A 25101-nucleotide genomic window follows, 5' to 3' on the forward strand; every position below is an offset into this window, starting at 1 on the left:
ACACACACACACACACACACACACACACACACACACACACACACACACACACACACACACACACACACACACACACACACACACACACACACACACACACACACACTCACACACACACACACACACACACACACACACACACACACACACACACACACACACACACACACACACTAACACCCACCGTAGACAGTTTATTGCTTACATTGAGCGCAAACAACCGCATGAAGAAGGTGCAATTAGTTGCTCTGTCATCTTAAGTCCTCCTGACTCATCGTTTTAGGAAAAACATTATAACCCCTGAGAACTGCACACACAGGTATTGTAAGTGTGGTAAGTCAAAGTTGTAACATTTAAGTTAGTCTGTAAACTGAAATGGACGTTTGAAACAGACCGTTTTTGTAATATTTTGACTGTTATCCTTTGTTTTATATTTCAGCTTTTCGGAACTGGAGATTTTTTCCAGGGCAGATTTGAGTATGTTCTTGTTCTCTTCTCAGTGAGTGCATCTGGATACATTTCAGTTGCTAAATCGGCGGCCTAAGAGGTGACTGATGATACAGATTTGGCGAAAAATCAAAGCCACAGTGTCAGGACAAATACTCTGACAACTGTGATCACAGAGGAGAGAAGTTCAAGGGTAAGTGGGAGTAATGGTGTGAAGATTAGAGAGGTAAGGGATAAAGAAGTGGGGATAGATATTTGAACATTCAAGTGATGCGTTGCTGATCCCTTTAGGGCGTTTTACTTCATGCCTCCTTTGCAGAGGAAGGTCAGAGTGAAGGTCAGCAAAGTGCACCAACGGTCTCCTTCTCACTGCTTGTTTATTTAAAGAGAGGTAACAACCGGTCAGCGTGAATTTGGTGTCGCTGAGGGTTGTATGTGAAGCAAGATTACTGCGTACTGCCGCCTCAATGCATTTAGGGAGAGCTGTCAGATAGTGACTCACAAAGGAAAAAACAAGAGAGAGGCATTGCAGAAGTGTGTGTCAGGATGAATCTGATGCAGTGTGAGCTGGCTTTAAAACTCTGCCAAGCAACACTGAGCACTGAGAGAGGCACACTGCACTAATCAATGTGGGCTGAAACACAGAAGACACACACACACACACACACACACACACACACACACACACACACACACACACACACACACACACACACACACACAGGATGTGTCAAACACGCACATGCAAATGGATATCTGAGCATTCTACATCCTAATTACAAAATGTCACTTATTCAGCTAAACTACCAATTACACCCGTTTAGTTAAGACATCCAGCTAATGAGAAAAATGTGAGTGTACGCATTTCAGAGTGAGTGAGGGAGTTAGTGAGAGGTTGTGTGTGTGCGGGTGTGTGTGTGTGTGTGCGTGTGCGTGTGTGTGTGTGTGTGTGAGGTCGGCAGCCTCTGATCTCTGCATGTGAAGCTCCTTATCAGTAAGCCAGTGGTGGAACGTTTATCTCTCTCTCTCCTATCTTTCTCTCACGGATTGCATCTAGCTGAAACACTCTCAACCAATGAGGTCAGATTTATTGTCTGGCAAAACAACACACACACACACACACACACACACACACACACACACACACACACACACACACAGACAGACAGACAGACAGACAGACAGACAGACAGACAGACAGACAGACAGACAGACAGACAGACAGACAGACAGACAGACAGACAGACAGACAGACAGACAGACAGACAGACAGACAGACAGACAGACAGACAGACAGACAGACAGACAGACAGACACACACACACACACACACACACACACACACACACACACACACACTAAACTCCAATGTCAATGTTGCCATATCTCCCCTCCTATAACTCTTTCCTCACACAAACTTAGATTTCACTTCATCTTTTTCCACACTTTGCTTCCTTTTCTTGTAAGCTTGTTTATTTTTTTTCTCTCTTCTTTATCTGAATGTTCTACCTCTAGCATTGGGAATGTTTTAAACTACCATTGCTGTGCTCAGTGTGTGGATAAACCAAGTCATCTTGTGTTGTGGGTAACACAGAATAATAACAGAGTAAAAGGACTTACTCTGCACTAAGAAGAGATGAACTGTATGCATCTCCTCACCATTCTGATTTTCTCTTTAGAAGGCTTTATCTCAGTGTTTTTAACATTTCATTGCTCACTCACAATGCCTCTGGAGGAACTATTAAATGTAAGTTATACTATTTTACATTTAATCCATTTGAATATTTTATTGTTTTTAATGCCTCGCGAGTAATCCCAGCGGGGGATGAGGGGAGCAGATCCAAACCATATAACGTTTATGTGTAAACATGTTTATTTCTTTCATTATGCACATGTGAGAAAAAGAAAGAACATCCCGAGAGTACTTTTGTGTCTGAAAACACATTTAAAACTGAAAATGCTTTTAAGCAAATGACATGGCTTACCACTCCACACTTCCCATTCACAGAGGGAAGCAAAGCAACTCAATAAGAAACAAGAGTTTCTGAGAAAAGGAGAAACTTTGCTCATGGTTTTTTTGTATGCCTTTAGCAGGAAGTACGGTTTTAACAGTGAAGCCAGCAAAGCCTATTTGAAAACACCTCAATAGAAAGAGAACTGTAGACAAAGACAGATGAAAGGAAGATAAGGAGAGGTATGAACCGAATGTGGGGGAAATCTGAGTCAAGGAGGGTTTACAAGCAGTAAACATGAAAAACCCAGCAAAACAGAATCATGCAAATCAAGATGTTGTCTGAGGGTCAAAAGGAGAAGAGAAACAAAGTGGCAATAGAACAAGAAAGCTCTCATAGAGTACAGAAGCCCACAGGGACCCGGGGTGGCTTCGTGGCCCTCCGTAATGGCCTGCAGTAGCTCTGATGTAACGGTGCCATTAAAGAGGGGATAAAGGCCATTAGTCTGGTTGGCTGGAGTGATAGGGGGAGTAGAGCCTGACAGCACACAAATAGCATCCATGCAAGATGAAGGGAGAGTAGAGATCAATCTGAGAGATTGGAGTGGGCCGGGGTGGACAACAAAGACAGGGAAGGTATTGGGGGGGGTAAGCGGTCAGGAGAAGGGGAGTGGAGGCATAAAGGGCAATGTAAGGGACAATATTCTTTAAAGGCTTCAGGGGCGTGGGCAAGGTGTGTGTGTGTGTGTGTGTGTGTGTGTGTGTCAGTTTGAACGTGCATAAATCTACGTGATGAAACACTTTTGACCTCAACCACCACCAATGACACGGCATACATCACTCTGTCCATGTCTCACGTCTCCCTGACCTTCAGTGAGACATCTTTCATGTGGTCCACGCAGTGTCCTTATGCTCTGGACTGATGAAACAGGATTTATATCAGTGTGACTAGTCTGCATCATATTTGAGTCTACTCCATTCCAAGAATGTGACTCGTCTTAATTCGCAATACTGAAGTCCCATTGCTTTTTATCAAACATATATTATGCATGAACTGGGAAGGGAAGTTTAAATATAGTTAATGTGTGTAATACAACTTTTGAAGCTGCCATAGTACTTTTTATAACACCTAAACCTGTATAATACATAGTGGGGACACTTTCCTATACATTAATCACTTATAGTACACTTTAGGAAGAATGGCCTATGGTGCATTCACATGCTTCTTGGATGGTACCATTTAAAACATTAGGAAGTTGTTCTTGCAGTTTGTGTGTGTGCATGAGCTTTAAGCTGTGTTATGAAGATGAGTTGTATTTTATTGATTGCTATCTGTTTCTTAGTCCAAATCGGGTGATGTTTAAGTGTATTTTTCTAAGATATAAAATTGTATGTGATTATATTAAAGGTGGGGAAGGTAATTTTGGAGAAACCAGCTCGAGTGCGCTAGAATTTGAAAATACACAGCCGGAAAAAATCTGCCACTTCCTTACAGAGCCCCTCCTCCAACACACACGAACGCGCACATGACCAATGAGGGCACGAGATAAGTTTGTGCACAGATGGAAGGCTGACAGGCAGGTAGGCCATCCAGTTATTTTAGCCGGGCCGGCTCAAATGATTGGTCGTGCTTTTCACAGTACTACGGCTTCCACAGATGAAATTTTTTTATGGATTTTTTGTCAAAGCACTTAAGATATTCATTTATATCGGGATGTTAAGAGCATTCCATGGAATATAACACAAAGTGTATCTCGAGCCGGTTTCTCAAACTTACCTACCCCACCTTTAAGGTATTTCTTTTGGTCTGGCTTTGATCTCCTCTCTAAGCACTTCACTGTTGTATTGTTATCGTTATGTGTGTGTAATAAAGCAGACACATTACATCTCTTAACTACTGCTTGCTTGCAGTGTATTATTCTAATGTTGATCTAACTGTAATATGCTCTAAATCATACAGTAGCAATAAAAAAGGCAGAATAATCATTTCAATATGATGCTTTATTTAACGGTTTTATTGCACATTTGACTCAAATTCATCATTTTCGTACGTATCTGTGATGACAACATTTTAAACCGAATGATTTCGATTTAGGATGTTGTACCACAATGTAGCCAAACAAAAAAAATGTACAACCTAAAATCCAAGTGGAAGTTGCAACCTTTGAGTTTTAACTTCTGAGTGTATTCTGTCGATCGGCACATGTTCTTAGATCATTAATCGTTTTAAAGATATCCAAAGAGGTTTTTCAGTAGTTTCGTGCAAAATAATTGTTCCGCTCTCCTCCATCCCCCCATCCTCCCTATCTTTATCTCTCCACAGTCCTGATTTATGTCCCATCCCTGCCTGCACTCACTCCTCCTATCATGCCGACCACAGACCCACAGACACGATTACAAGGCAAGTCGTACGCTTGTGCTAAAAGCATACACTTGTAACTGTGTACAGCAGTGTGTGTTTGAGAGTGTGAGGGTAAAGACAGGGCAAGGTTGGGGGTGGGGATAAAGGGTGGCAGTTAGTAGAAACAGACCCCTCCTTCAATCACCCGTTTTTCTGTCCCATTCATCCATGAAGTCACCACACACTACTTCACTACCTTGCTGTTTTAAATATCTTGAATGAAGAATATTCAGGACAGTAGAGTCAACTGTGTGCTTTTCCATTTACTAGGCAACTTCATTTGTGTGTGGATGAGTTTAAGTGAGCGGGAAATCGCTGCAACCTGCAGAGGAGGCCATTTCAACCTGGCCCAGAAATGTCTGCGGTACAATCCTTTTACACTCCACTGCTTTTGCTGCAGTGGCCTGTATTATGCACCCATCACTCTATCCTTCCATCTTCCTTACTCTCCTCCTCTCCTCCGACTCCCAACACCACCAAACACTTAAACTGCAACTGAGCTGATCCTTATCCGCTGTCTCTCAAGATAGTACTTTAGGCTGAAGATGTAAAGTCAGGATTATTAATGAAGGGAGATAAAAACCCAGGACCACATGCACAGATTCATTGGACACAAGCGTACACACAGCATCACTTATAATCCGTGTCCAAAAAGCCCTAAGTCACATGAATATCAGCAGGAAGGCTTTTTGTTAATATGATACAAAGACCATATTTGTTGTTACTTGGGCATTTCCCCAAGATATGTTTCTGTTAAGATCAATTTGAACATCTTATCCTCTGCAGGGTGAGATAGCACGGCTTGTGTGTGTGAGAGGACGAGCGTGTCAGCGTGTCTCTGCCCTTCAACCTATGAAGGATCATTTGGACTCACTTACCAGCTGAGACACCTCACACAACAGACTTCCAAAATTAGATCACACACAATTATTCGATTATGATGGCTACTGTGTGTGGACGGGGTGAGGAGAAAGGGTCAGGGGGGGAGAGAAGCAGGGAGTGGGAACAGAAAGACAGGTAGAGGGCAAAGCAATCCAAAAGACTGAAGTTACTTAAGGGGGAAGCGGGGGAAAAAAAATGCAGGACATAACCAAAAGGAAGATTAGAAGAAACAATCCGTGATCTAAGAGTCTGCTCTCTGACTGTGTTTAAAACACAACCCCATGATTCTTCAAAAACAAACTATTTATTGGTTTGTAAAAAAAAAGTATCAAAGCCTGCAGTTACAGGAAAGCCATAATTGCGAGTTCAGCTCAGTGAGCATTTTACTGTCTCGGTGTCAGTGACAAGGAAGCAGTTAAGGGTAGCATTGTGCAAAGCCATAAACACACTGCTGGCCTGTGGGAAATCGATACGACGCCTTGGAGCATGCTATTACACCGCTGTGATTCCCTCTCTTTTGACTTTGTGCCCACTATCCTGTCATCCTTCCAAAAGATACATTCTGACCACAGATTCAATTTCTCCCTACAAAGAGAAGTCTTCAGTGGGTAAACGAGCAAACCTTCAAGGGCTTTTTTCTGCTTGCATTTGCACCTCCAATAAAACTCTGAAGTTAGGAAAGCCAGCTGGGGTTCACATCTCAAGCCAGGAGATCGGCAAGTGTGCTACATTCAACAAACTGTCTTAGCTTTAATACAGGAATACATAAACAACTCTGTTATATACCACACTCAAGTAAACACATGCAAAGCAGCTGTTCTGTAAGGAACCTGTAGCGATATCAGTTCGTATTGGCTATTTATATGTATTCACAAATGAACTCCTAGACTGCACTGTCAGCCCAATTGTCTGCATTTGTCTAAATGATTGTCTGTAAAAAATACCGGTTACCTGTACTGCTCATATGTGTTAGAGAAATACCTTTGAAATAGGAGCTAAAAGGACTCTTAAAACGGCAATCTCAGAATTATGATCGTTCCTAATGCTTGTGATTAGTACACTTTAAGGGTGGTGGCTTTCAATATATGTTCTTAAAAGTATGGAAAAGTTCATACACACCAAAAAAGGCCAAATGCCTCAGAGGTTGCCTTCAGCCAAAGTGAAACTCTGAATTTTGTTCTGTTTTTTTTTTTTTACTGTTGAGGATGAAAAATGACATTGTCTCATGGCTGCCTGTCCCTCTAATAACAGCCATTAACACTGGGGGGGGGGGGGGGGGGGACAGTCGGGGTCCATCACACAGGTGACAAACAAACACACTCTAAGGCACATCAGCAAGTGCACATCCAATTTAGTGCAGTAGGAGGTGAAGGTGTGAGTGAAAGCAACGGAGTGAGAGTGCACAAGTACGTTTGTGTGTGTTTGTGTGTGTTTCTAGAGAACTCACATTCCTCCTCTTTGGGGTCCAGCTGTGTGACGCTGATGGAGAGGAGGTCCACGCGCTCTTGCAGGGAGTTGACCCGGAAAGAGAAAGTGTGTGCTTCGTTGAACAGCTCTCCAAACAGGTCTTCTGCATATTTACCTGCAGATACACACAGGTACAGAACACGCCCCTTTATTTATTTTCACGCTTTTTAAAGTCAAATAACAGTGTTAACATTTTTAAATGATTAAATAATTCAAAGAACATTATTTTATTATCCAATTATAATGGCAATATTAAGTCTTAAATAGATTTATATTATTTATTCAAAGTGTCATTTGTCTTTGGTTGAACAATCTCACTTTATGTTTAGCATCAACCGTCTGCTTGTCTTCTATAACTATCTTTGTATGGAGTTTATATCTATAACACTTAGGTGCTCGTTTTAAAAAATGGAAATTCAAATGCTTTGTAAGACACAATCACAGCACAGTAGAAAGTGCTGTACTTGTGTGTTTTGGGGCTGACTGCTCTGTTGGAGATGTGTGTGTAGAGGTGTTTTAACAAAGGCATGTGTGATACTAGACGCACATTTAACTGATGAAGAAAAATCATATTTTTTCTTAAATGTTTTCTTTTTTCTTCAATTTCGGTTAATCAGGTTACTAACAAAGGCCTTAAATAATGTGTTCTACAGATTTGTAAGTATGTTGTATTATATGTTTAGAAATACTACAGAAATATGTAATTGTGATTGTGATCTTGAATGTGTAAGATTATAAAATGTGCCAGGTAATGCCCTGCATATTCCAATGCTGTAATGCCAGCAATGTAGTTTCCAGAAAATAAGCAGGAAAGAATGAAAACTGACAAGTATGCATTAGCTGACTAAGTATCTCATTTATAACGGTCAGCTAATCGACTTACGGTGAACCAAGGTGTGTTTGTGCTGTGTGTGTCTTTTCTTATAACTGTGAGAGAATATGAGTGTGTGTGTGTGTGTGTGTGTGTGTGTGTGTGTGTGTGTGTGTGTGTGTGTGTGTGTGTGTGTGTGTGTGTCTGTGCTACTGACTGAGGCTGCCGAGCTGGCGTATGACGTTGGCCAAGGAGATGTTAGTCACACACTCGAGCTCATTCTTGATGTTTCTTGGCAGCACCGTGTGGCACAGGTGCCTGGGCTCGATGGTGCGCTTCACCAGCGGCATCCTTCAGCTGCGACACCACTACCTACAGGAGGCAGGTGGAGGGGGGGAGGGGGTGAAGGTAAAGAAGATACAACTTAGTAAGAGCAACAATTCTTGTAAAATACCTTTTCATTTTGTTGTTTGCAGCAATACATGAGACAGATAGAAAAGAAAAACAAGTGTTTCACTGTTTGATAGGGTCAAACATTACCAGAATCTTTCTATCAGAGCAATGGAGAAAAAACATTAGCATAGAAGAAAGAGAAATGACAGAACATGATGTGAGTTTAAGGGTAAAAAGGGCCCGTGGAGAGGGAATACGATGTGAGAAGTACAGTTTAACAGGGTCCTGGAGGGAAAGAAAGGGAAGTCATGTTTTGACATTGCTAACAGCCATGTTGCCTCATCTGTTTCACCGACTTAGCCCTGTCTTGTCCTTTTTCATCATGCACAGCCAGGCTAACAAACCTCAGCACTTTGTCTGCCCAGTCAGCCATGCTAATGGACTTACAGATGCAGTGCAGTCCCAACTGTCCTCCACTCACACGAACACCAAATACAAAGATGACTTCCCCGAACCACAGAAGGCACAGAACCATAATATGTGAACAGAGCTTAATACATCTTTCTACCTCAAAAAACCTCAAGAAAAACTGTGCTGGCATTTTTCTAAGGCTTCTAACATCACCACGACAATGCTAACAGGCTGACATTTAGCACATGTTCAGTTTCTTGACATAGTAATCCAATAGTTGTGGAGATAGTTCAGTCAGAACTCGGAATGTCAGTTTCATGGTTGGCCTACAGGAAAAGACTGAGGATCACCAAAGCCGGCAGAATCAGGGATCCAAAATGTATGCGGATCAATCCAATAGGTGTTGGAAAATGTCACATAAATAACTTAAGACATTATGAGAGTAACATGATGTTACACAACATTGCATGGATATGTGATGAAAAGGGTGAGTAATGAGAGCAAAGCAATCAGGGCCACTGAGGGCAAAACACCATCCATCCGCACAACCCAACAGGGACCAACACCAGTTAATCATGCTAACAACACCTCGCCTCTCTGTTGTAATGAGAGCGAGTGCGTGCAACGATGTGGAGATCAGGTGCTGACGGAGTGATCCACTGGGATTGAAAGTGATGAGGCCTTGTTAAAGCACTGATTAAACTTTAATTGACATGTCTGGTACTTTTAATATCCGGCTGTATTCTTAGAGGTGTTGCCGTCACCGAGAAAAAAAAACGTGATTTTTGACCGTATCCATTAAAATGTAAGCAGATGAGGAAGGCTATTCTAGGAAGTGGCCCAGCTATGGGTGGTTGTAGGGAAGAAAGAGAGGGAGCCCAGTAAAAGCTTTGTTGAGGTGATTCATCTTGGAAGAGTCTTAAATGGGGGCAAACATGCCCATAAAAGGAGAGAATGGGAACCTGCACCTCTGAAAGCCGTTGTTGAAGTGGTTTCAATGAGGTGTGCGGGCGATGTTACTGCGACACAAAGCCAAACACGACTCCAAATCCCTGCCTACTTCTTAAATAACAAGATGTCCCCCCCACTCATTGGAGATTTCTTTATTCTCTCCAAGGCTCTCACTCACCCACACAGCCAGTGTACGCTGACATGTTACAGCCTGCGGAAGTCTTAGTAATGGAGGGTAAACCCCTGAGCTGCCAAGGTAGAGGTGTAAACTAGTTGTTGACCTTTAACCTTCAGACCCAACACACCTGCTGCTTGTTCAGGAGGATCATCTTAAAAACACACAAAAGCAGGAAAAAGGATATCAGACCAAACACTTTCTTGTCACAAGTTAGACGATTCATTTAACTTATGTCTGTACGCTAGTAACCTCTCGGTCACGGTGCTTCCCCTAGAAATAATCCAGCATATATAAGGTACCGTAGCAATTTGCTGTTTTTACAGTTCTGTTTTTGTAAGAATAAACAAACAAGAATATTTTCATGGTGAATATTGTTGGACACATCCGTGCAAACTGTTTCCCCCTGTATCAAGTCTTTGTGCTAAGCTAAGTTAGCCAACATGATGGCGGTGTCTTGTCATCAACTCAAGATAACAAAAACAAATCCTAATGTTATACTCATATTCTTGAAGTTGCATCTCCTTCATCCATACTCACGGATTAAGCAATCCGCTCCCCTTAAAAGCTTCCCCTCCTTTGGGATTAATATCAGAAATCAATAAGGCATTTCTTTACCTCTTTTCAGCTCATTGCCTTACTTATAAGAACATTAAGTATATATAGGTTGTATATTCAGCATATCTCTTGGGCACAGGTGAACAGAGACAGATGATAGAGGCAAACGCAATTAAATCAGTCCATCATAACGGTTCATTTCTCTGCTGCACATCCATACAATAGCTTATTTAACACAAACACACAGCCACACACACAGATGAAGACGAATGTATCTGCCAGGCAGGTTTACAAGTTGCATACCCCTCCCCATGCGCCCATCCCTTCTTTCCTTCCCTCTCATCTCCCCATAAATGAATGTGTTGACTTCTTAACAACCTTCCTCCTTCCTAGTGGGTCATAAGAGTTATTTCTGAGAATGACGGAGAACAGATTTGACTTAAAAAACGGGAAAATCAAGCTTTCAGGTGGCAGTGTAAAAAGATGATAGATGGAAAACAACCTTTGTACACAAACGTGGGAAACAATGCAAAAATAAAATCCCTTTATTTTTATCTGACTTAAGATCTAAGAAGAAATACTTCACGGATGACAGAGAAAACTGGACATAACAGGATAGAATAATGAAGTCCAAACCAAGACAGCAGAGAGAATCAGCATTCACTCCTATTCTCCAAGGCCCATCGTATAAAACCCCATAGAAAGTCTGTGTTAAGTCGTAATATCGATTCTACCAACCTGAACTCCTCAAGGCTTTTCAAATAGCAGAGCAGAGGTTTTCAGTTTCTTTTGGTTTCAAATAGAGATTCAGAAATGATCATAAATGCCACACAGAGGTGTGCCTATAACATAACCAGTTACTTTAAGAGGGTCTGTGTTTCAAAGTCATAAAATCATATTTACTGCTCTGTCATACAACTTAATTATTCATTGTCAATAAAACAAACAATAGGAGTGAGGAAGAGAAATCTCTCATTTCTGCCATTGAGTAGTTCTAGTTTGAGCTCAATTCCTGTTTGAAGCAAGGTTACAATATGTTTTCTTTGCATAATGTATCAGGAAAGTTTCAATTTTATTACATTTATTTAAATGTGTTGACGTCATCATTAATGAGTAAACTCGGCTCGCATTTCAAAGTATTCCTCAGACTGTCTGCCCGCAGCACATATGCGTCTGTGGGTGATTAATGACTACAGCATACATTTGCCGCCTTGCTGATTGGACATAAGTTAACTCAAGGCTGCTGTCCACGGGAGGGAACATTTTCACACACACACACACACACACACCAGCACTCACACACATACAGTACATGCTGCGTTTGTCCGCTGTGGGTTCTCTATACCATACTCTGACATGATTGCATATAACAGCGCTGCTCCCCTGAGAAACGTGCTGTCATGTCTCATGGGTTCCCACGAGAGAGAGATTACACATCATCTTGGCTTTGACGGAGGGAGAAACATAACATGAAGGAGACAGAGGTACTTAGCTAAAACCAAGTACAATCTACAAAACCTTAACAATGTGACAGCTTTTAACAAGGTGGAATCAGAAGATGTTTTACCTGCATGGGTGAGGGCTTAATAAGCAACACTCACACTTTTCTATTAACCCATAGGACTTAACGAGAAGTGACTTAACAAAAGGTTTACCGCACAAAGGGTGTTCCAACGGAAAAATACAGGATGTTCATCATGACTAGCTTAAGCCCTAGGGAAAACATGCCTACAAATAACATCCCCAAAATGAATCAGGTGTAGCTCCTCAACCATAAGGTTTGTATTCATATTTATAGTCTTATTTGAACAAGTAATCAGCTTAGGAATACATTTATTTTTACAAGATACAAGATTTGTATCCTTGCCTAGCATATAATACAAATAAAAAAAAAGACATAAATATCACCACTTTAACAAGATTCCACGGATAATGATAAAACTGTGACTGCACGTTCAATTAAAATAGACTGAATTGTGGTGTCCGCTGCCAAGTAAGTAGGTTTGACTCCCCATTTCAGGCAATGTCATCCCCATTTCAACTCTGCATCTCCAATAAAACCACTCTCTGGCCCAAAAAAGACACTCACATATACAACTTATGATAGAATTTATGAAGATATATACAAAACAGGTGGCCACTGACAACCAGTGCACTTAAGGCCAAACTTGACGGTAGAACATTGAGTACCTTACCTTATTAAGACATGCTGATAAACAGTGTTTTAAGTTGCTCAGAAGAACTGTTGTAGACTTTCTAGCGATACCAAAAAAGTTATATTAGACTGATAGGAGAAAATTATTATTATTGAACACAAACATCTACTTTTACTACACCAAAGGGCTGGACATGGTATGTTACCGTCAGGCTTAAGGAGTTAAAATAAAAATATTTTAAAGATACAACTCCAGCAGAATAGATTAACCCTAATGGGCTGATGCAGTGTGACAAGACAGCAAATTATAAAGACATTATGATTTTGATGCGTCAGGCTTTTTCTCAGACTGGAGAAATGTGTTGCGGAGGAATTAATTAGCTACTCACAGGTAACCAAATAGAAAGACAGATGAAGTGATTACATGAAAGAGCGTCTGATACTGACTGAGATGCTGAGGGCGACGCATAACAATCTGCTCAGTACAATTACCCATTGTAGATTACAATATTCACCGACAGCATATTGTGCGGCTGATTGATTCAATTTCTCTGGCCAGCCTTACACAGCAGGACTGCAATTTGACAACCATGAAGCTTCGCTCACCGTAGTCGAGTTAGATATACTGCTTGGGGAGTAAAAGCCTTTCAGTTTCAGTATTTCATAATATAATTTGTATAGTCAATCATCAGCTGATATTCCACAAAGGGGATGAAATCGATGAGGCATTTATTACTGCACAGTCATTATTCTGCGGCAGATGTCTGACAATTCAGCACAATGGCAGCTTCATGAAAGAATGCGGGGTTAAATTGAACAATGAAAAAATGTACAATCTCCCATTATGTTTGAATTATTTAAACCAGGAGCTGACATGTTTTTGTTCGAGGACTATGGCTTCACTATACATTCCCTTTTTTGTGCCCTTATTCTTTCCTCCTTCACTTTTCCTAGCCAGTAAAATAGAGTAGGACCATCCCTTCAAAGGAACAGTTTCCACTACCTGCTCATCCCTTCTTTATCCATCCTTTCGTTTTCCATCCAGTCTACAGGATAGCCAGCCTCATTGTCCTCCCACTTTGTACGATCCATACATCTTGGGGGGTGCTTCCTGCTGTCACCGATCACCATGGCAACGGCTGCAGTGGGATGTTATTGGTCACTTTATAATATCCCAAGGGAGGCAAAAACAGAGGAAGGTGTAAAGGGGGGGGGGGGGGTGGTGCTTTGGCTAAGATCAGGTTGTTGTGTGCGTACAGTGATAGCAACTGATGAATGAACGCAATATGAGAGGGAGAAGAAGTGCGAGATCTGGGATCGCTCATCCTTTGTGTGTGAGCACAAAGCAGGGCGAGGGACGGCACGTGTCAGGGGAGAGAGAGGGGCCTCAACCGCTGCGGCTCAGTGCACTCAGGACAATATGCCCAACTAAAGGCTCTAATGAATCCTAATGGAGCATTTACTCACTCACACTGCCACACAATATAGCAGAGGACCCCTCAATATGGAGCAGGTCAAGGGCCTTTGCCTTGGAGGGCTTGGTGGAGAAAGACCATTGGTACACCATCAGCTATCATTTTTCACACACACACACACACACACACACACACACACACACACACACACACACACACACACACACACACACACACACACACACACACACACACACACACACACACACACACACACACACACACACACACACACACACACACACACACACACACACACACACACACACACACACACACACACACACACACACACACACACACGGTTTCTTATAGTTGTTGCTAATTATGAAAAAACAGAGAGATTCTACAAACAAATTTAAAGAGACAGAAAAGAGATAGCAAACAGGCCACCACTGTGATGCCATTTTTTTTTAAGCCCCAGCAGTTTCCCATGACGGATGATGGTTCTGTGTAACTGGAAAATCACAAGAAAAGAGAGGAGCAATAGAGAGAGAAACTAGCAGTAAGTAAACCAGCAAGGGAGCTGGTTGGAATTGTAATGAAATGCTTCTGCCTTTTGAAAGAACAGAGATCTCATCATTACGTGATGTTAAATCCATGGTCCGAAGAGTTAGTCAAAGGGATATTCTCCGTGGTAACCATGACACAGAATACAACACAAGGCACAGATTAAGAGTCTGGTTCCTATGAGGGCTGCCATACTGACTGCTGGGCTTCTGCAGGGTTCACAAAGTTACATTTCAGACTTTATGAGACCTTTTTGATACTTAACAACATGGAATGGAAATCGCCATTATTAGGAAAATAACTTCCAAAGTATCAAACTCAGCATGTATCTCTTGGCTGCAAAACAATAATTGTATAATAATATAAATACATTTTCGAGTTTGAATTTTCAACATTTATTTGACTTTTTGCTCAAATTGACACCTGATACTTTTGAGACAATGCCTATACTGTAGATACTGTAGCAATAGTGATGGTGTTTGCTATCGGTCTTGTGACTAAAACTCGTGTTTTGTGGGTATAATCTTCTACGTCTATCCTTGAATAAACTAAAAGTAGAAGGTGTCAGCCTTTGATAAGAAGACTTATATTTAAGACCTTTTATTTTTTTGGTGCTCAGAGCGAAATATAAATGTTAAACAGATGGTAACCCACATAGATAATACAGATCAGAAGGACAATGCTCCTGTTGTACAACTGTGGTTAGAGTGGTGATACGTTGTCAAGAAGATATTGTTATCATAGAGACAAAACAAATGAATAAATGATGAAGTGCTGTGATGAAGTGCTCCCCAGCACCCTGCCAGCACTGCTCTTGCCAGAGTAAAATGCTTTATGGACATTCAGGATAAAGCCTTTATTCAGACTGCAGACACTCTGTAGTCACAAGTAAGAGCAAGGTATGTCCTTCAGTTATTTACATCTTGTGAGGGTCATCAATACAAAAGACCAATATGTGCATGAGTTTTTTGTAACACACTTCCTCAAAAGAAGACCTTTCAGACCTTATGAACTGATAAATTCCCCATAATGTGCTGCTCTCTCCCTTAAACCCCTTTTCAAAGTCTACTAAAGCTTAAAGATAGTTGCATTAGCTACTTCAAATTAGCTAGAACATTTGATCCTTTTTCCAGTGGTTCTGGGAACTCTTCGCTACGACTGCGGACTTGATGTGTTCCTACACCGTGAACAGCTGCAGACATAAAAAACATAGACATCGAATCAGGGAAACTGGCACAGCAACAGCAGCCAATGGCAGAGAGAGCACAGATCAAACTGGCAAAGCTTACCAGCAGCTGGTTTTAATCAGTACTCAAAGAAAACAAAGGAGAAGACATTTTTTTGCACATTGTCAAACTCAAAACTTATCAAGGAGACTTCCGTTTCGTTCAGCTAGTAAAAAGACTTTGGGACTGCGGAGGCTCAACAGAGAAGAAAATATCTCTGGCTCATCGTTTGTGTAAAAGTAATGAGGCTGTTATAACATTTTAAATGGCGTTTGTACTTTCATTTTCTCTCTCATTACCACATAAAAGGCGTTCATTTGATCTTCAATTCCTTTAATAGAAAAAAATATCTCAAATGAACAGACACATTTTTATCACACATTTCAAGATAACAAAAGGCTGACGTCTTACTTTGGATCAGACTGCATCAGATGTTCTCAGCGAGTTAGAATAGACTCACATGTTTGGGCTCATTGAGGAACTGACAGGAAGAAAGCCCGCTGCTGAACTCTCTGTCTCTGTCTGTGATTTCACCGTTGGCCACATCTAAAAACACTTTTGCCTTCAGAAGGAAGCCATGTTGTACTACAAACTAGATATTTGAGTTTACCCCAGTCTCAGCGCTTTGTGGGAACAGACGGTTGAATCTGACAGGAGAGTGGAGCTGGCGCCTGTGCACAGTAAGAGCTCCCTGATGGACATGAGCAGAATGAAATAATACTGAACATGTTGAAACTCTGTCAAAAGCAGAGGTTGGAAGAACCACTTATCAAAGATATTACGCAAAGTATCGGCCTATATCACTCAAATAACCTCATACGCAGATCAACCTCTCCATGTGGGACTACAACATCCTCATTGCTCCCCCCCCCCATCGCAACAGATCACGTTGGCAGTACATATCATGGCATGTGGCAGAGTGTCTTCCTGCCAATTAAAATTCTGTACCAGCCGGCGCCCCTTCAGCAGTGAGATGACACCTTGCAGGGCCACACCAGTTAGGTGCTATAAAAACGCACACACAACACCTCTTGTTGTCGGGCTAAAAATACACCAGTGCTGCCAGGTTGGGCTCCGGCAGTTAGTCGGACACTTTAGTTTAAAGGGTGCTTGTGGTGAGGGATACAGGTACATAATAATCACATTTCCTCATATCAGTCACTCAGGACTTTTGAAACTGTATTTGTTGTTCATTTTGTCTTTGGGAGCTAGGCAATACACATCAATCATATATCGATATAGTGATAGGTGACGAGATATTGTCCTAGATTTCTGTTATCGCTTAAGTGTCTTTACCTGGTTTTAAAGGCTGCTTAGAATCAGAATCAGAAACATCTTTATCACCAGGTAGGTTTACACGTACAAGGAATTTGACTTGGTGTCGTGGTGCTTACATAAAAGTAAAACGAGAATTAAAAACACAGGAAGAGAACTAGAAAAATATTTAAAATAGTATAAACAGTATTTACATTGCAATGGAATAAAATATGGAATACAAATCGGCAGTAATAAAAAAAAAAAAAAAAGATATTGTTGTACATTGTGTGCATTAATGTAATGCATAGAGTCAGCCTTGTGAGTCCATCCATCTTCTCCCGCTTACCCGTGGTCGGGTCGCGGAGAGTATAGTTCTGAATTAACTAGACTTTTCTATCTCTTCTATTATTTCATAACCCAACTTATGATCACTGATGATTAAAAATCAAATATTAGATTTTGTGAAATCACCATTAGTCAAGCCTTTTAATATCATCGTAATATCTACATATTTGATCAAATACATGTTGGCATTTCATTTTCTCCATAATCCCCAGCCCTATGTTTGACGAGCCGTTCTGTATATTGTCTGCTTGTGCTTTGTGTGGTGCTCCGTTCTGTCTACGGCCAGGCACATGTTGGACAGTAAGAGGTCCGAATCAGGCCGGGGCGTGAAGCATGACAGTCATTTAGCACATCGCCCGGCCTCTCCTCCAGACACAGCCAGCAGTGATCAAAGTGAACATCCTGGCACACAGACACTCAGATGGTGCTCAGGTACTCAGATGGCACGCATCCACAGGCTGCCTGACTCTCTGTGCTGATTTGATGGCCTGGAGATGTTCTTTTCTCTATAATCTCTATTTTATTTAAAGAAACAAAGTGAAAAAACTGTGCCCACATGTATTTATATTGAAATTGCAGTACTCTTTATGCATGGATTAAACAGCGACAGAGATGGTCTTTTTTATGCAGCCATAAAACACACTGTTCTGTTTTTCTTTGCCTACAGCTCTTTGTAGAAGATAAGGATCTAAGCTTTCCATTCAGCGAATACTTTCTGTGCGTGGAAAGAAATCCCTGAGATTCAACAGAGGCTGCCTGTCCACTACACTTTGCATTCGGAGCATGATCAACGATGAGCTGTATACTGGGTGAGCAGGAAAACACAGACCACATTGTCTAAAGCAATCCAAGCGCTTTGTAACAAAATACATTTAGCAAACGGTCTTTATCCCACCGTAGACAACTAAATATTCATTGACATCTGTGCTTCAACATCAATGAGTTGTGTGTCTATCGGACAAACAGACTCAAAGAAGTTTATCTGCTGAGTTCACTGAAACCCACGATGAATAATGAAAGCCTGCTGCTCAATAATACATGTCTGCATGCTGGAACTGTGCAGCTGTGCTTGTTTGGCCTGTGAGGTAAATGTCATTATACCATCTCCCTTGCTGTGCATACAGACGTGAAAGACATGAACCACTGCAGCAACCCCTTTCAGCTCGAACAGCAGAAAACACTATTTAGCATAAGAAATATATTACCAAAAAGCGAGAACACAGTGCATATTTACAACCTCAATACACAGGAGTGCTACTGAGGCCAGCCAAGAAGCTTATTAGGAGGGCAAAACACTTAAAGTGGACATGCCGTCCAAATTAAACTTGCACAATTCCATTTATCTTTTCCGCCTATCTGGTAGTAAATACAAATAAGAAGGATGTCAAGAATAGGGGTGTAACTAAAGAGCATGTTCATGCTAAATGTATCTGTTCATTTTTTCCAATTAATTAGGTTGTTTGTAGGGCTGCTCGAATATGGCAAAAATCATAATCTCGATTATGTGGGTCAATAATTGTAATTGCGATTATTGCCGGTAAATGTGATTATTCATTGACTTTGAAAACATCCATTTATTGGAGAAAAAAAAAGTGAACATTATGTTTTTAACAGTTGATTACCCTGAACTTTAAGTATAACTCAACTGAAAAACCCCCCAAAAAATTGATAATAATAATAAAAAGATAATCTTTTTATTTCGATCACGTTGTTTTCGTAATTTTTGCAAGATATAATCGTAATCGCGATTAAAATATGATTAATTGAGCAGCCCTAGTTGTTTGGTCTTTAAAATGACAGAAAATAGTGAAAGATGTCGATCAGTTTGTTTACAAAGCCCAATACAGTCTCCTAAATTTCTTGTTTTGTCCACTCAAAGATATTCCGTTTACTGTCATATAAATAAACCATAAAATATTCATTTTTAAATAGCTAGATTTTAGTTGACAGCTAATTTCAACATTGAACAAGAGGGAACCACCATGTGACCCACTTTTTGAGGTTAAGTATCTTTGCATGAACATTAAGTGAGTTATACATTTCAAGAAGACTTTTGCTTTCTGTCGCATGTTTAAAAAAAGTTTACCGAGCTCCAGTACTTCTTTAGGGGGATAAGTACACCAGAGAAGGAGAGAACAGATGAAGAAAAAGGTAGCTTGAGGCACATTCAAAAAACAAAAAAACAAAAAAACAAAAAGGCAGCGTGGGTGGCATCAGGGGAAAAGGAGAGATCTTCATCTTCTCTTATCGAGATCAATGCCAGAGCCCACACTGTTACAGGGCAGAGAGGCAGGATAACAATAAGATACTTCTTAGTGATACTGTATTTGTTCTTATCTTGCAGTATGTGATTCAGTACTTTATAGTTTACAGTGATATGCTGATTCACATTTATATGACTCACACCCAGAGGGCAACATGTCAAAAGCCATTACAAGTTGAGTGTAAAGGTGGCACCCTTCCGAAGTGTCCTTCAAGCACTCACCTTTTCATGTTTTGTCATTTCATCACCCCTCTATACCTTGTTCTGGTTAGAAAGTGCTAATGGAGCACACTGTAGAATTATTGCTCTGCTATTCATTTCCTTTGATCTATATAGAAGAATAATGTGTGTCATGGATGGTAGGAGAATGAGAGAAATATGGTGTGGTGATGTAGCCTTGAGGCAAAGTGTATTTCAGTCTCTCATGCATCACTGCCTCTTGCAAAAAAGAGTGTAAACACACGGGGAAAAACTGTTATATTCTTCACTTCAAAAAAGGTGCTGGCAACAGGAAACATTTAATAATAAACGACTGCTCACTTATTCTGTTTAGTGAAGTGACGTGAGGTTATTTCTTCCAACCTTAATGTGGATTATTTTTAATGTATTTTATAATTAACACACAGTTCCTCAAGAGATCAAATAAGTAAATTAAAATAAAGCGTCCTTAAAAATTGTGAAATGCAGCCAATTTGATGAAATCTACCAACATAAGATTAGCACAACAAATCACAGAAATAAGAGTTTTCTACAATAGTGTTTTAGTATTATTATGTTTTAATAATTAATCATAATTAATCAAACCGAGGGGAATTGGTAATATTCTGGGAATTGTATTTTCAAGATTACATTTTTTTATTTATAAGAAAAAAAACGTTGTTACTCTAGTCTATGTGATTGAAGAAGCAAATGTGCAAGAAAAATCGTTGAAATGAGGGGGGTTGGTTTGTCAAGGAACCACATTACTTTACTTTCCAGGGATGGATCAGCCTCATCATACCAAGGAAACACGTTAATGCACACGTTAATAAGGGAAATGTAACAAAACTTGGAGATTTCGTGTCCATTTTGTTGTTGTTCCTGATGCATAAAAGCTCACTCTTTTCGGAAAAGGAATAACTCGAAATTCTCTTTGAAAGTCCAAATGCTTGTGAAAATAAGGTGATTTATGGACTGAAGTCTGAGTCTTTACTTATACCTTAATCTGATTGCAAAGTATAATTTGATTTAAATCATCTACTGGAGGCATAACACACGGCAAGCGCTGCATTTGTGGTTTGTGATCCAACCGTGCAAAGTAAAGCGGTGTGGTTCCTCGACAAAAATATCTATCTTAACAAGGTTACAAAGTACTTCACAAAATACATATCTCCCCCAACAACATATTAAACGACAAATTCAGTCGCATTAAGTGAGCTGAGTGGAACTTGGCAGCGGCTGAGCGGTGGAGATTCGAGGAAGAAAGACAAGAGGGGAAGCAGGGAGGATTTGTGGGACAAGTTGGAAGGATAAGACAGCGCCCAGGGCAGCTGTGCTAACCTCTCATGGGCTGTCTGTTGAGTGTGTGGGCAAAGTCACAGTTGTTATGTGTCTGTGCATGAGAGATGATTCTGGGAACAAAGTGCTGGCAGAGCAGGGGTGCTGGTTAGTGAAGGTGCCCTTGCTGTGAGGAGGCCTGAGGCGGTGCCAGTGGCTCACAGCAGCAGGACCCACAACTGGGACCACAACAAGTTCTGGTTCGTTCAACTCTTAATTGATTCAAGTGAAAAATAACTGACTCATATCACGGTTTAAGGCTTAGTCCTGCAGTACTTTTTAACCTCAATAATATAATTCACTTTTCGAAACAATTTCTTGTAAATTATCAGCTGAAATGTACGTACACCAAAACCTGTTACCAGCTCATATCAGCTGATATTAAAAGGTCCCCTATTATACTGTTTTTCCTTACTTTATTATAGGTCTCGGATATATATAAAATGTCTCTGAAGTGTTTGGCTCGAAATACCAAACAGATCATGCATTGTAGCATCCCATAAAACCCTCTGTTTCAGCCCTGTTTCAAAAGCGCTGATTCTCTGGCCGTTTCTCAATCGCGAGGAAACTAGCTTCCAAGCCAATATTTCAAGGATACTATGTCATCGAGTGCCGCCGAAGGACTGTTCCAATCTCCAGCATACTCGGAATTCCACCGAGTAGGCCACGTCCTTGGTTTGGGGGTAATTTCGAGGCTGCACATGGGTAGACTTTGCATCCTTCAAATCCCCACAATGCTTTGCAGACGGACCAATTTCAAAAACCCTTGCGGAGAATGGCTGAACCGACGCAGCACAGCACACATTTAAATGTAAGTATGTAGTGGCGTAGAATATGTGTTGGTAAATATGTTACTTTGTTGCATTTGTTATCACCAAAAATGTGTTCCGTGAAAGTAAAGCAAGTTCATAATTAGATAAGACATCGTGAGGTATTTATTTTGTTTGTTGAAACCGTTCGAGAGAGTGGCACACTTGTTAGCCTGCTCCATTCTTCTTTGTTTTCCGAAGCCGTGGCTTGGAAGTATACTTGCTTCGTTTCTGAAGGAAGTGACTTGGAAGTATGTGACTACCAAGCCAGTATCCTCGCGATTGAGAAACGGCCCAAGTCTGTTACTTTAGATGAAAATAAGGAGCCCCTCCCCATGCCCCTCTGAGAGATATTTGGTTAAAAAGAACACAATGGTGCTCTAGGAGAAGATTCAGGTGATAAGGTGGGTGGGAGGTGTTACCTTGGTTGGTGATTGGCTAATGGTTACACAAGCCAACAAATCGTTGACATCATAAAGTGGCCAAAATCTGATCAGCTCATTTTCAGACAGGTTTTTATATAAATGGATCAGGACAAAAAGTGAGCAAATCTTTTTTCCTGAAACTTTCAGAATCTCTTTACACAGAGAGGACACATGTTGATGTATACAAGACATGAAGAAGTGGATTTGGCATAGTAGGTGACCTTTAACTATTAAAAAACATAACTAAAATATTATCCAGCTTTTCCATAAACAGGTCCAAAACAAATGCATTCTATAAACATGAAGACATCACTGTCTTTTTGCCAACACACACACAAATGTTGGCAGACACACTGAGAGCGAGGTGGCACAGTGGCAGGCATCAGTGGTTGGTCACTGTCCTCAGGGCCTTCTTCCATCTATAGAAACAGCATTCTCATTAGGGGTCAAAAGGTCGGCTGCGGGCTTCACGTGACCTGCGTCTAATGGCATCTCAGCACCCTCCGCCCCATGCACCCACACATAGACCTGACAGCTGTGCTTAGAAATGCCACTGCGAGGCAAAATGGTGGGTGAACATTTTCCGCATACAAATGGCTTCAGATCAGAGGTGGGAGGAAACGACGGATCTCTACAAAGGGGGCTAAAGAAGACAAAATGTGGGCAAACAGGCTTGTATTAACAGCAAAGCAGTAGATTGACTCCATTAAAAGGCCTCGACCGGCCACTTACTCTGTCATTATGTTGACTAATGGTAAAGACAAGGATTTTCACAGTGCTGCCAGGCAGTTTTAAAAGGAGCCAGATTAGTTCTTTTACACTGTTTGTCAAGGGTCTTCATTCAATTCGCTATATTTAGTTGGGGTGTAGTGTGTGTGTGTGTGTGTGTGTGTGTGTGTGTGTGTGTGTGTGTGTGTGTGTGTGTGTGTCCAGAGGATCATAATCGAGACAATACACACAATACGTCCCTCTGTCCACAGAGCTGACACAAGCCCAGATATAGATTTGATCATTCGATCAAGCCCAATGCACTGTCTGGTCCCTGGTGAAGGGACAATGGGAAAGAAGTGACGGAGACAAAAGCACCTCTCATCCCCTTTTCTCTCCCTTGCGTTCGGTTGGCACTCGGCATTGTGAGGCTCGCCTCCAATCGAAAAAATCTTGAAAGAGAATCCCCAATTCTTCCTGCAGGAATAAAGCCTCCCGCTCCCCTATTTTCTCTCCTTCGTTGCCTCTCTTTTATCAGTGGACATATTTCAAGCCCCTGGCCTTCTCATCAGTGAGATGTGAGGCTGGTGTGAGTGTGCATAAGAAACAGAATCCTAAAGCAACTGTTATCACTTCACCCACACTATTCCTTGTTATCTTTCCTGGTCAGTCAGACTTCGGCTTGTCTGTCATCCCCTTCATCACCGCACCCCTGAGAGTGTGTGTGTGTGTGTGTGTGTGTGTGTGTGTGTGTGTGTGTGTGTGTGTGTGTGTGTGTGTGTGTGTGTGTGTGTGAGGATATCTGAGTCATCAAGCCCTTGTCAGTCAGAGTCACCGTTGCATCGCTCCACAACTCAGTGCTCTCTCAGTCCTGTTGCAATTAGATAAACACCTACTCAGCTTGCTCACAGTCCACCTCTTCCCGTTTCCCACACAGGAGGGCCCTTCATCTCACAAGCACCGCAGTAGCTCTAGATACTGATCAAATTTAGATACTAAAAAGTTTGCCTACAGCATGATTCAGAACTTGAATCGCTAATGACATTGGCCCACATTACTAAAGTTATAGTTAAGTTCTTCAATCTCTGGGAAACTTTTAAATAATATTTCACCTTGATGGAGGGCTGGAGGAGCATGAGCCCTGATTACAACTGATAGAGAAGTATGTTTCTGCTCTCTGACTGCCGGTATAGTGTCGGAGCCACAATACCCCCTCATTCCATGTCCATACAGAACAGGCCGAATAATAGTCCTGTCTTGAATATGCATCACAGGTCCTTAGAGTAGTTGCAGTTATGTGGTATTGGCTGCCCCAAAATGAGTGGATAACACACATGCTTCATGTGAACCTGAAGCTAAGAGATGTACAAAGCAAATACGAGAAACAAATAAGTGTTCGAATCAACTGTGGATGACAGCAGTGAGGCCAGTGTCTCTTTTAGAATAGAGACACTGATATCAATGGCGATATGTAATCAGTTCTTTAGTATGTCTTCAAAAGACAACCTTGATGAAAAGAAATAAATGGCTGAAATGAGCCAGGGATGATTTTCTCAATTTTTTTTCTCAATCCATGCTGCATTTGGACAATTTAATTTGAAGCTTGAGGCAACATCTGGCCTGGTAAACAGCCTCCCCAGTCCTTCTGCTTCCTGTACTCTGCTGTACTAGTCAAGCTGCAGACACTGCTGATGCCAAACTAAGACAATATGTTCGTTGGCTACAAAACTGGCAGTCATCCTTGGCCTCATTGGATCAGTCAGCACTGGTTGTGCTGCTCTACCTTATGTAAAGTAGGACGTAGGAAGGAGAGGAATATCTTATATAGACACGTAAGAAGCAGACAGTGGGAGAAAGGAAGGAATGCGACAGAGAACAAACGCACAGGGGGCAAGTAAAAAATTATGGACAGAGTTAGTCCTGCAAAAGAAGAGGCTGTGCAGCA

The 25101-nt window shown here is 41.3% G+C and overlaps 1 protein-coding gene across 1 annotated transcript in view; it reads right to left on the reverse strand.

Moving 5' to 3' along the window:
• wasf1 (WASP family member 1) overlaps positions 1-25101 on the reverse strand; it is a 54148-nt gene that overhangs the window by 20957 nt on the left and 8090 nt on the right. The window contains 2 exon segments of the mRNA XM_079644290.1: positions 7130-7263; positions 8177-8331. Coding sequence (XP_079500416.1) covers positions 7130-7263; positions 8177-8309 — 267 coding nt within the window. The 5' untranslated portion in view covers positions 8310-8331.

Source organism: Notothenia rossii (genome assembly GCF_949606895.1).
Source record: "Notothenia rossii genome assembly, chromosome: 8".
NCBI lineage: Eukaryota > Metazoa > Chordata > Actinopteri > Perciformes > Nototheniidae > Notothenia > Notothenia rossii.